The following is a 12,295-nucleotide window of genomic DNA, read 5'->3' as shown; positions in this document are numbered from 1 at the left end:
TTTTTGGGTAAAGATTTATTTATTTATTTGGGCGGGGGAAGGAGCAGAGGGAGAGGGAGAGAATCTCAAGCAGACTCCTTGCTGAGCACAGAGCCCGACTCGGGGCTTGACCTCACAATCCTGAGATCGTGACCCCGAGATCATGACCTGAGTTGAAACCAAGAGTCCCAGATAGGATGCCTAACCCACTGAGCCACCCAGATACCCCAGGACTTTCTCTTTAATATTGCTTTTAGCAGTCCCTTCTCTAGTAGTATAGGGAGAAACCAGTTTATCGTTTTCAAGGAATTCAGGTCCTGGAGCTACTTAGAAAGCATAAAGTTCTAGATACGCAGTATTATTTCTTTGAGATGAACTCTTTATAAGGTATCCTTCTTGTGGAAAGGATACATGGGGCACATATTCAGCATAACTAACAGCAAAAACATTTAGATGATGCAACTTGGCTCTGGATGAAAATGTTTACAGTTTCTTTGGCAGTAAGATCTTTTACTGTAGAGACCAACTGAAACAAAACAGAACAAAACCAAACAGAAACCCCCAACTGGAAACAATTCGTCTGATCTGTTCCTAGATTTTCTCCTGGAAATGTGGTTTATAGAGGGTTCCATTCAAGAAGTTTGTGCTTCTATGGTCTACGCCCTGTGTTGTGGTGGGTGCTGGGACACGAAGATGAGGAAGGCAAAATCCTTAGAGAAGAAATTCCTTCCCAGTCATGATGACCTTTTCTTCTCTTTTCCAAGCTGTTTACTACACACTATTTAGTTTGGAAAGATGAGAAAGAGATAATAGACATTTCGGGCTACCTTCCCTAGAATATAGTTTTTGTTGTTGTCGTTGTTGTTAGGGGGCATTTTTTCTTAGAATATTCTTATATGAATACAAAATCATTGGTTTTACCTAAAAGCCATCAAAGGCATTATTGACGTTAAGTTCATTGTCTCTTCTTGTACTTGGTGCTTTTTGTGCCTGTGGACACTGATCCAGCTGTACATGTTAGAAGCTTTTGTTGAAGTCCTTCAGGCAAGAAACATCAGAGAAATTGATCTAATTTTTATTTTTTATTTTACTATCCTTTTGTCCAATGGAGGAAATCTTTTTAGATGACTAATGGGATTAATTTATGTGTTTTGTTTCCATTCTGTGGTCCTGTTGATAATAAATGGATGAGTTTTTAAACAAAATTTGAAGTGAACCCGCAGATGTAATTTGGACTTTTTCTCTGGAAATTACCTGGAAATCATTAGTATTTATTATTCTTATAACCCCCTAAAGCACATGGTTCAGAAACAACTCAGACTTTGTCACTTAATATGTTGGGGTTGGAAGATAAATCAAATGGTACAGGCAGGCATCTGAGAAGTCATTCATGTTGCCCTGGGTAATCTCCCTTCCCTGCCTCCACAGTACCTTTAAAAAAAAATACCCTTAGATGATTGCGATGACGGATTTATAAAGAAAGGCTCCTTGTTTCTGAAGCCTGGGGAAGAGAAATCTACCTCCACACCCATAAAACCCAACCTTGTGCCTTCCTTTTCTGTTTATAATTTCACTTACTCATTTTAATTTGCAGTCTTCTGAGAGGTGACATAATGTACTAGTTAAGAGCCTATGACTTTGGATCTCAACTACCTGGTGGGAATCCCAGCTGTACACTTCCTGTGGGTTTCCTTGAGGAAGTTAATCTACCTCTCTGTGCAGCACCTACTGATGATACAGTGGGGGAGATGGCAGTGCCAGACTCGTAGGGTTGGTTGTGGGGATTAAATGTTAAATGTCTCTCTCTCTCTCTATATATATATGGGGATTAAATGTTAAATGTCTCCATATATATATATACACACACACATACATATACCATAGTTCCTGGGGTGTAGTGGGTTCACTCTGAGTGTTAGCATCCATGGCTAAGATAGATTGGGAACGTTGCATGGGAGCTGAGAACTTTCTGTCTCACTCGGTTCCCTGCTGCCTTCCAAACACCCAGCATTGTGCTCCACTTACAGCAATGGAATTCCACAGAGATTGTGGGAGAAACAGAGCTTCCCTATTTTCATTTAGCCAAATTGTGTGTTACAAGTCAGCCCCTTGTACTTGAATATATTAAAGAATCTTTCCCAAGCTTCCTCTTAATGCTATAAAATAATACCATATATAGTAATAACAATACTTTTGTATTTATAATTTTTATTCTAAAAGTAGCTCTTAATTTAAGTAAGTTATTTTCTAGCAATTGAAACCCAAGGGGTTGATAGTTTAGAATGCTGGATTAATTACTATTGCTTCTGCCCTCTTCACGCAAGACAGAAGTTAGTTTCATTAATGCATCTTCCTGTTAAGATTCACTGAACGGAATTAGGATGCAATCACTTAAAAGTGATGGCTGAAGGTGGTTTTTAAGAAAACAACTAACAATGTGAAGTAGAAGATGCTTCAATTGCTGGGGGGTGATAATGGGCTCAGGGCAGGCTCACGGAGGTTGGTTTCTCAAAGGGGGCACGAGTGTCACCACCCTCCCTGTTGTCCTCAATGCAAGGGGTGAAAAACGCGGACGAGAACGAGCTACGGGAGATCGCCTCTGAGCCGGACAGCACTCACGTGTACAATGTGGCCGAGTTTGACCTGATGCACACAGTCGTGGAGAGTCTGACGAGGACCGTCTGCTCCCGGGTGGAAGAACAGGACAGAGAGATCAAAGGTAAAGCAAGGAAACGAACGCGGTCGTTCTGGGATGTGGGAATTACTCTGCCCAAGAGTCTGTCGTGGATTATGAAAATTCTGATCCTTTTTCGTGATGACTTTCTAAACAGAGCCCCTTGGCCCCCTAAGATGTGAATCATCAGCTTAGAAAGGGAATATACTAGCAGCCCCACCGAGGAAGGAATAGTGGAACCACCAGATCATTGTCTCCGTGGTGTCAGATTTAGACCATCACGGGTGTTTGTTTTTAACTGCACTTTGGGATTTGAGGTAATTATACATTCATTTAAAGTTGTAAAGAATAAGGTAGAGAAAGATCATGTCTGCTTTACCAGTTCCCCTTAATGGTGACATATTGCAAAACTCCAGTACGATATCCCAGGCAGATGAGGGAACTGAGAGCCGAAGTACAGAATTCCATCATGGAAATCGTGCCTTTTGTCCTCTTATGGCCGCATTCACTTATTTCTCCCCACAGCCTCTCCCTCACCCCAGACAACCACTCATCAGTGCTCCCTCTCTACATAGTTTCTATTTTGAAAATATGATGTGGATGGAATTATGTGGTATATCATCTTTGAGGACTGACTTTTTAATTCAGGATGATTTCCTGGCAATTCATCCTACTTGTTACATGTATTAGTAGCTTTTTTCCTTTTTACTGCTGTACCATATTCCATGCTATGGACAAACCACAGTCCGCTTAGCCATGAACACATTGGGAGGATACAGGGAAACACTGTATCATATGATTTCACTCATTAGTGGAATTTAGGAAACAAAACAGAGGACCCTAGGGGAATGGAGGGAAAAACAAAAATAAAATGAAATCAGAGACGGAGACAAAGCATGAGAGACGCTTAACTGTAGGAACACAACGAGGACTGCTGGAGGGGAGGTAGGTAGGGAAACGGGGTAACTGGGTGATGGGTATGAAGGAGAGCACATGATGGAATGGGCAGTGGGCATTACATGCAACTGACGAATCCCTAAATTCTTCCTCTGAAACTAATAATACAGTATATGTGAATTAATGGAATTAAAATAAAATAAAATTATTAAAAAAAGAAAGGAAGACATCTGAGTTTTCATTTTTGGCTGTTACAAAAAAATCTGTTATGAATGTTCATGTATAGGTTCTTGCAAGAAAGTAAGTTTTCATGTTACTGTGATAATGACCCTGGGATAATTACCCCAAACACAAGATTACTGTATCACATTGTAGCAGCATGCTTCACTTACTGTTACAAAACTGCCACACTGTTTTCCAGGGAGGCTGCAGCAATCTGCCTTCCCACCAGCAACATATGTGTGTGATTCTGTTTCTGTGCATTGTCACTAGTATTTACCGTTGTTACTACATTTTATTTTAGGCATTCTGATAGATATGTAGTGGTATCTCACTGTGGTTTGAATGTGCATTTCCTTGATGGCTAATGAAATTGGACATCTTTTGTGCATGCTTATTTCACATCTGTATTTGGTTTTGGGCTGTTCATATCTTTTGCCCATTTTCTAATTAGATGAATATGTGTGTTTGTGTGTGTTTGTTTAGTTTTTAACTGTTAAGTTTTGACAATTCTTCATTTATATGTTAGATACTAATTCTTTTTGATATGTGGGTTTTTTTTTTTTTTTTTTTTACAATTTTCCCCAAACCTGTAGTGTGCCTGTTATCCTCTTAACAAGGTCTTTTGCAGAGCAAAAGTTTTAAATTTTGATTAGGTCCAATTTATTAATTTTGCATTTTGTAGGTATTAAGTCTCTTTGGCCATAAATGCTACAAATTTTCTTCTGTATTTTTATTCTAAAAACTGTATGTTTTACATTTAAGTCCATGTTCTTGGTTAAATTTTTGTAAAAGATTTTAAGTTCAGATCAAGGTTTTTGGGTTTTTTCGCCTATCAACGTACAATTACTCCAGCACCACTTCCTGAAAATGCTCTGTTTTTGCCATTGGATGGCTTTGTATCTTTGTCAGGTATCAGTTGGGCAAATTTGTGTGGGTTTATGTCTGGATTCTCTATTCTGTTCTGTTGGTTCTATGAGTCTAACCCTCTTCCAATATCCTACAATCTTGATTTCTAGTAGCTATAGAAGTCTTGAGATTGGATGGACTGAATTCTCCCATTTGCTTTTTCTATTTGAAAACTGCTTCCATTATTTCACTTTCTTTACCTTTCTAAATAAATATTAGAGAAATATTTATTTTACATAAAAATCTTGTTGGGATTTTGTTAGGAATAGCATTGATTCAATTCTCAATTATCAAATATTAACATAGAAGAACTGACATCCTCACTGCGTGGATTCTTCCAGTCCTGGTACATGATAAATTCCTCCATTTGTTTACATATCCTTTGATCTTCATCAGCATTTTGTACCTTTTAGGATACAAATTCCATACAGGTTTTGTTCTGTTTACATCTCTGTATTTAATTTTATTTTGAGGAATTTTAGTTTTTTTTTTTTTTTAAATTTTGGTGTTCACATATGAACACAATTATATTCTTGTATATTTCTTTTGTGTCCTATGACATTATTTGAATTTGCTAATTCTAGGGTTTTTTCTCTAGATCTTCAGGGATTTTACTATGTAGGCAATAAATCATATCCTTTGCAAATAGGAATACTTTTATTTCTTTGCTTTTGATTTCTGTGCTTTTTATTTTCTTGCCTTCTTTCACTGGCTGAAATTTCCTGTACTGTGTTGAATAAGAGTAGTGAGAATGGACATCCTTGCCTTATTCCCCATCTGAGGGGGAGACTTTCTGCTTTTCAAGGAATTGGTTCACTCCATAGAATTTGTAGAATATATGTGTGGAAAGTTATTCATAGAATTCCCTTGTTATTCATTTGATGTCTGTAGGGTCTGTAGTGATAGTCTGTGGTTTTTTTCCCCCTGATATTGGTAAGTATTGTCTTCTCTCTCTCTTTTTTTTTCTCAGTCTTGTTAGAGGTTTGTTTTTAAAACAAAACAAAACAAAACTTTTTCAAAGAACTGGCTCTTGATTACATTGATTTTTCCGTTTCTCTTCTGTTTTTAATTTCATTGATTTCTTCCCTTATTTTTCTTATTTTCTTTCTTTTACTGGTTTTGAGATTATCTTTTTTTTTTTTTTATTTATTTTTTTTTTTTTCACTTTAAGTTTTTTTTTTTTTTTTAAATTTTTAAATTTTTTTTTTTTAATTTTTTATAAACATATATTTTTATCCCCAGGGGTACAGGTCTGTGAATCACCAGGTTTACACACTTCACAGCACTCACCAAATCACATGCCCTCCCCAATGTCCATAATCCCAACCCCTTCTCCCAAACCCCCTCCCCCCGGCAACCCTCAGTTTGTTTTGTGAGATTAAGAGTCACTTATGGTTTGTCTCCCTCCCAATCCCATCTTGTTTCATTTATTCTTCTTCTACCCACTTAAGCCTCCATGTTGTATCACCACTTCCTCATATCAGGGAGATCATATGATAGTTGTCTTTCTCTGCTTGACTTATTTCGCTAAGCATGATACGCTCTAGTTCCATCCATGTTGTTGCAAATGGCAAGATTTCATTTCTTTTGATGGCTGCATAGTATTCCATTGTGTATATATACCACATCTTCTTGATCCATTCATCTGTTGATGGACATCTAGGTTCTTTCCATAGTTTGGCTATTGTGGACATTGCTGCTATAAACATTCGGGTGCACGTGCCCCTTTGGATCACTACATTTGTATCTTTAGGGTAAATACCCAATAGTGCAATTGCTGGGTCATAGGGCAGTTCTATTTTCAACATTTTGAGGAACCTCCATGCTGTTTTCCAGAGTGGCTGCACCAGCTTGCATTCCCACCAACAGTGTAGGAGGGTTCCCCTTTCTCCGCATCCTCGCCAGCATCTGTCATTTCCTGACTTGTTGATTTTAGCCATTCTGACTGGTGTGAGGTGATATCTCATTGTGGTTTTGATTTGTATTTCCCTGATGCCGAGTGATATGGAGCACTTTTTCATGTGTCTGTTGGCCATCTGGATGTCTTCTTTGCAGAAATGTCTGTTCATGTCCTCTGCCCATTTCTTGATTGGATTATTTGTTCTTTGGGTGTTGAGTTTGCTAAGTTCTTTATAGATTCTGGACACTAGTCCTTTATCTGATATGTCGTTTGCAAATATCTTCTCCCATTCTGTCAGTTGTCTTTTGATTTTGTTAACTGTTTCCTTTGCTGTGCAAAAGCTTTTGATCTTGATGAAATCCCAGTAGTTCATTTTTTCCCTTGCTTCCCTTGCCTTTTGCGTTGTTCCTAGGAAGATGTTGCTGCGGCAGAGGTCGAAGAGGTTGCTGCCCGTGTTCTCCTCAAGGATTTTGATGGATTCCTTTCGTACATTGAGGTCCTTCATCCATTTTGAGTCTATTTTTGTGTGTGGTGTAAGGAAATGGTCCAATTTCATTTTTCTGCATGTGGCTGTCCAATTTTCCCAGCACCATTTATTGAAAAGGCTGTCTTTTTTCCATTGGACATTCTTTCCTGCTTTGTCGAAGATTAGTTGACCATAGATTTGAGGGTCTATTTCTGGGCTCTCTATTCTGTTCCATTGATCTATGTGTCTGTTTTTGTGCCAGTACCATGCTGTCTTGATGATGACAGCTTTGTAATAGAGCTTGAAGTCCGGAATTGTGATGCCACCAACGTTGGCTTTCTTTTTCAATATCCCTTTGGCTATTCGAGGTCTTTTCTGGTTCCATATAAATTTTAGCATTATTTGTTCCATTTCTTTGAAAAAGATGGATGGTACTTTGATAGGAATTGCATTAAATGTGTAGATTGCTTTAGGTAGCATAGACATTTTCACAATATTTATTCTTCCAATCCAGGAGCATGGAACATTTTTCCATTTCTTTGTGTCTTCCTCAATTTCTTTCATGAGTACTTTATAGTTTTCTGAGTATAGATTCTGTGTCTCTTTGGTTAGGTTTATTCCTAGGTATCTTATGGTTTTGGATGCAATTGTAAATGGGATTGACTCCTTAATATCTCTTTCTTCTATCTTGCTGTTGGTGTAGAGAAATGCAACTGATTTCTGTGCATTGATTTTATATCCTGACACTTTACTGAATTCCTGTATAAGTTCTAGCAGTTTTGGAGTGGAGTCTTTTGGGTTTTCCACATATAGTATCATATCATCTGCGAAAAGTGATAATTTGACTTCTTCTTTGCCGATTTGGATGCCTTTAATTTCCTTTTGTTGTCTGATTGCTGAGGCTAGGACCTCTAGTACGATGTTGAATAGCAGTGGTGATAATGGACATCCCTGCCGTGTTCCTGACCTTAGCGGATTATCTTGATCATACTTTTTTTTAGACTGTTGACATGAGAACTGTGATGTTTCCTCTTTTTCTAATGTAATTAGTTAAATGCTATAATTTTCTTTCTCCACACGGCTTTAGCTATGCTCTACAAAAATTTTTTTTGCTCTATAAATTTTGATATGTTGTATTTTCATTTCATTTCAAAATATTTTTTATTTTCTTTGACCCTTTCATTATTTAGAAGTCGTTGTTTATCATTTCAAAGTGTTTGGGTGTTTTTCTCTTACCTTTCTGTGATTGGTTTCTAAGTTTGATTTCACTGTCATTAGAGAACACACTATTTGTGACTTTTATTGTTTCAGATTTTCTGAGGTTTGCTTTCTGGCCCAGGATGTGGTTATCTTGCTATATGCCCTATGGGTGCTTGAAAAGGGTGTGTGTTCTGCTATTGTCCTATGAAATATTCTGTAAATTTGGCTAGATCCCTTTGGCTGATGGCTTTGTTGAGTTCTACATCCTTGCCAATTTTTCTGTCCAGTCATCTTGTCAATAAATTCTGGATTCTTTAGCTCCATGTCTAGGACATTTGAAGTAGAAGGAAAACTCAGGGGACTTATCACTGTACCATTCTTTAAGTCCTGCAATTCCTCACCCATACACTTTGTTCTTTCTTTCAGTGTCTTCTTATGCTTGTTTTATTACATAATTTTCAGAATTTGCAGAAATAATAGGGGAAAGTCACATCAATTCTGTCTTCCTGGAAGCACAATCATCATGTATTTTTTAACCTTTGTCTCTCATGATATCATTAGTCAGCAGGTTATATCTGGTCTACAGGGATATGATCTGAGAAGAGAGTAATATCCAAATCCTCCCTGGAGAATTTGGTTTTATTTCCTGCCGTTATTGTATCCAGGGTGTGGAATGATTCTATTTGGCTCCATCTCTGCCATCATTCCTCTTTCTCTGGACCAGATCTCTTGCGACTAAGTTGGACAGCCAAGCAGTAGTTTCTTGAATACATTTCTCTGAGCTTCTTTTTTTTTTTTTTTAAGATTTTATTTATTTATTTGACAGAGATCACAAGTAGGCAGAGAGAGAGGAGGAACCGGGCTCCCTGCTGAGCAGAGAGCCCGATGTGGGGCTTGATCCCAGAACCCTGGGATCATGACCTGAGCCGAAGGCAGAGGCTTTAACCCACTGAGCCACCCAGGCACCCCTCTCTGAGCTTCTTAATGAGACTACTTTAGAGACCAATTTTTCCCACCAAAAAAAACAAAAAAAAAATCTCTCCCTGTGGTTGTTGATAGAGCATATAATATAGTTCCTGGCCATAGTTAAGTGTTCAGTAACTATGTTTTTTCCTCATTAATAAGGTTATTAAAGCTACTTTGGATAAGTCCCTAGATGATAAGAAATCCTAAAGTTCAAGGACTTTGAACTTCACATTTCCTAAATCTTTTACATATTCATTTGTTTTAACATGCGAATAACATACATAAAGTGCTTCCATAGTGTCTAGCTTATAGTGAACATTCAGTATATGTTAGTTGCCTTTTCTTTTCTTTTGACTTTTCGATACTGGCCGTTCATTGAATTGAAGTCTTCCATAAAGAGACTGCATCTCCTGGTGCTTAAAAACATAGGCTCTTATATTAAAAACTCAAGTATCAATATCAATGCTAATATCTACTACGTGTAAGACTATTTACTAAGTGTAAGACTTGGTCAAGTTATTTAACTTCATTGTGCCTTAGTTTTCTCACCTACCAAATGGGACAACAACAGTAACTACTGAGAATTAAAATAATACTTCTCAAGAGCTCAGGACAGTACCTGTAGATGTGCACATGCTCAATCAGTGTTGTGTTTCTGGTTTCGTTTTGTTTGTTTGTTTGTTTAATTCTTCTATAGCAATGTCTTTAAGAAAGTTTCTTAGCATCAAGGACTGCCTTATTTAAGTGTGTATCCTCAGGACCTGGCATAGTGATCGCTACATAATAGGCACTTAAATGTTTCAATGAAAAAATGTAGGAATGAATAATTGAATCCATTTCTCTAGAGGTGAAATCTTAGAAGTAGCATAAAACCAATCATCATTTCTGACCAATGGAGTATCTGAGGCTTTATGAGAAGTAATTTTGGGAAAGAGGTTCACTTTACATATTTCTATACTTTAGCTTCAGCTCTCGCCACTGTTGGGCCGCCTACAGAGCTGATTACTTCTGAAGTCACTGCCAGAAGCTTTATGGTTAACTGGACCCATGCCCCAGGAAATGTGGAAAAATACAGAGTCGTGTACTACCCTGCCAGGGGCGGAAAACCAGAGGAGGTAATGAGATGGTATTTTCAAACCATTATTTTCCTTCTTTCAAGTCTTCCACAGTAGTGAGGACAAGACAGAATTGTATGTATAAGGAGATTATTCTCACATAAACATTGAAAATTTGTTGGACTGAAAATTTATTGGCCAAGTGTCTACTTTGTTCTCTCGTCTCTCTGGTTATGGCATTCATACTTTCTCCTCCCATCTCAATCCAATAACCCTCAAAATGGGTCATGTGTTCATTTCTTACACAACTTATTTTGATGTTTTTCCTTTTTAAAATTAATAAGTTCTAAAACAGAAGGAATCAGTAGTGCATTATGTGGCCAGAACCCTTTTTGGCTATTCATGTATTCTTTCAACTTTGGGAGTGGTCTGTATTTTCTGTCTTAAGGAAGTCTATGTGTTCCAAATGATGTGGTCATATAGTCCTCCAAGGTTTGGGATTTCCTGGCCATTTGTGGAGATTAGTGCAGTTGAGAAGTCATCATAAAGAATCCATGGCTGGCCTTTTTCATGGTTTGGCCATCACAGGAGAGAATGCCTGTTGTCAGATGATTGATTGGATCGTTCCCTTTTCCTACCTTTGACACTGACAATCACAGGGAATATGTTGATATGTGATGAAATCTCCCCCCCCCTTTTTTTTTTGAAGTACAAACATTTTGATGTTCTAACCTTTGGTTGACCTCAACATGTTTCACAATATTCTTCTTTATTATGGCAAGATTTTTCATTTTTTTTAAGTGTTCAAGGAGTAGAGCAGGAAGATTTAAGTCATCTGGACTAAAAAAGAAGGCAGAGTACTTCCAATTCTTCTATCTTTTTCATGACTAATAAGTCTGTTAAATGCTTCCCAAAGCTCCATGGAAAAATATCGCATGTCAACTATTCTAAGTGGAGGTGCTTGGAATAACAATTAGCCTGGGAAATACTCTCTCCATTAGATATGACTTAATAAGGGACTTTTGGATATACTCCGTAAAAGGTGCATCGCTTCCCAGAGGAATTCAAGGAAAATTGATTGCCACCGCAGAAAAGACAATGTGGCACAAATAAAATATCGAATGGCATGTTCTTGCTAGAGATATTTTGCTCTTTGGTTTCAGTTCTACATATCAGGTGTTCCCTAGTCTCATTCCTCGAACTGTTCTTTAATCAGGTGGTGGTGGATGGAGGTGTGTCTTCCACGGTGTTGAAAGGCTTGATGTCTTTAACTGAATATCAGATAGCCGTCTTCGCAATATATGCTCACACGGCTAGTGAAGGCCTACGGGGAACCGAAACCACACGTATGTATTGAAGTCTACCCCACGTCTGACCTTGTACGACAATGCTTAGGTGACCTTTCTTAAGCTGGATTTCTGTTCAGGTGGTACTGAGGGCATCCTGACTCAGAGTCCTAGGCCATGGGTGTGATGCTCTATGCTGGTCCCTGCTGTATGTATGTCCTGTGTACAGGTGCTACATATGGAGAAGGATGTTATAGACCTCTGCTTTGATAAGGAGAGAGAAACCTTGGTGGTGAAAGGTGCAAAATACATGTATTCACTTAATAAACAAGTATTTAGTGAATGTGTATTATGAACTAATTTAACTACGGACTCATTCATGTCTTTTCACTGTCTCTGACTGGCTGGATGGGTATATATTCATTTGTTCACCCAGCCATCCATTCTGTCATTTACTAAGTGACACAGTGACTGTTTTTAACAGCTCCTTTATGGCAGACACAATGCTCAGGGAGGGACATACAACAGTGGTCAGAATAGTCTCCTTGGTTTTAACTGGCTTCCAGAGAAATGTGCCCATCACTGCAACGGGGTATAAGAAACTAGAAGACGTTGCTCCTGTTTTTAAACATTCACTATGTTTGCCCTCCTAGAAGGGTTTGTCAAGACTGTGTGAACATATTTAAGGATGAATATTATCTGAAAAGTAAACTATGTGTACTTTGTAGATAGTAACACTTAGAT

The 12,295-nt window shown here is 38.0% G+C and overlaps 1 protein-coding gene across 2 annotated transcripts in view; it reads left to right on the top strand.

Annotated features, from left to right (window-relative positions):
• COL14A1 (collagen type XIV alpha 1 chain) overlaps positions 1-12,295 on the top strand; it is a 219,022-nt gene that overhangs the window by 67,126 nt on the left and 139,601 nt on the right. For both annotated transcript variants that reach the window (XM_059165716.1, XM_059165717.1), the window contains exons 9-11: positions 2,537-2,698; positions 10,174-10,325; positions 11,482-11,611. In XM_059165716.1, coding sequence (XP_059021699.1) covers positions 2,537-2,698; positions 10,174-10,325; positions 11,482-11,611 — 444 coding nt within the window. The remainder of the gene's footprint in view (positions 1-2,536; positions 2,699-10,173; positions 10,326-11,481; positions 11,612-12,295) is intronic.

The sequence above is a fragment of the Mustela lutreola genome, chromosome 3 (assembly GCF_030435805.1).
Source record: "Mustela lutreola isolate mMusLut2 chromosome 3, mMusLut2.pri, whole genome shotgun sequence".
Lineage (NCBI taxonomy): Eukaryota > Metazoa > Chordata > Mammalia > Carnivora > Mustelidae > Mustela > Mustela lutreola.
This window is presented reverse-complemented; position numbering and strand designations above follow the sequence as displayed.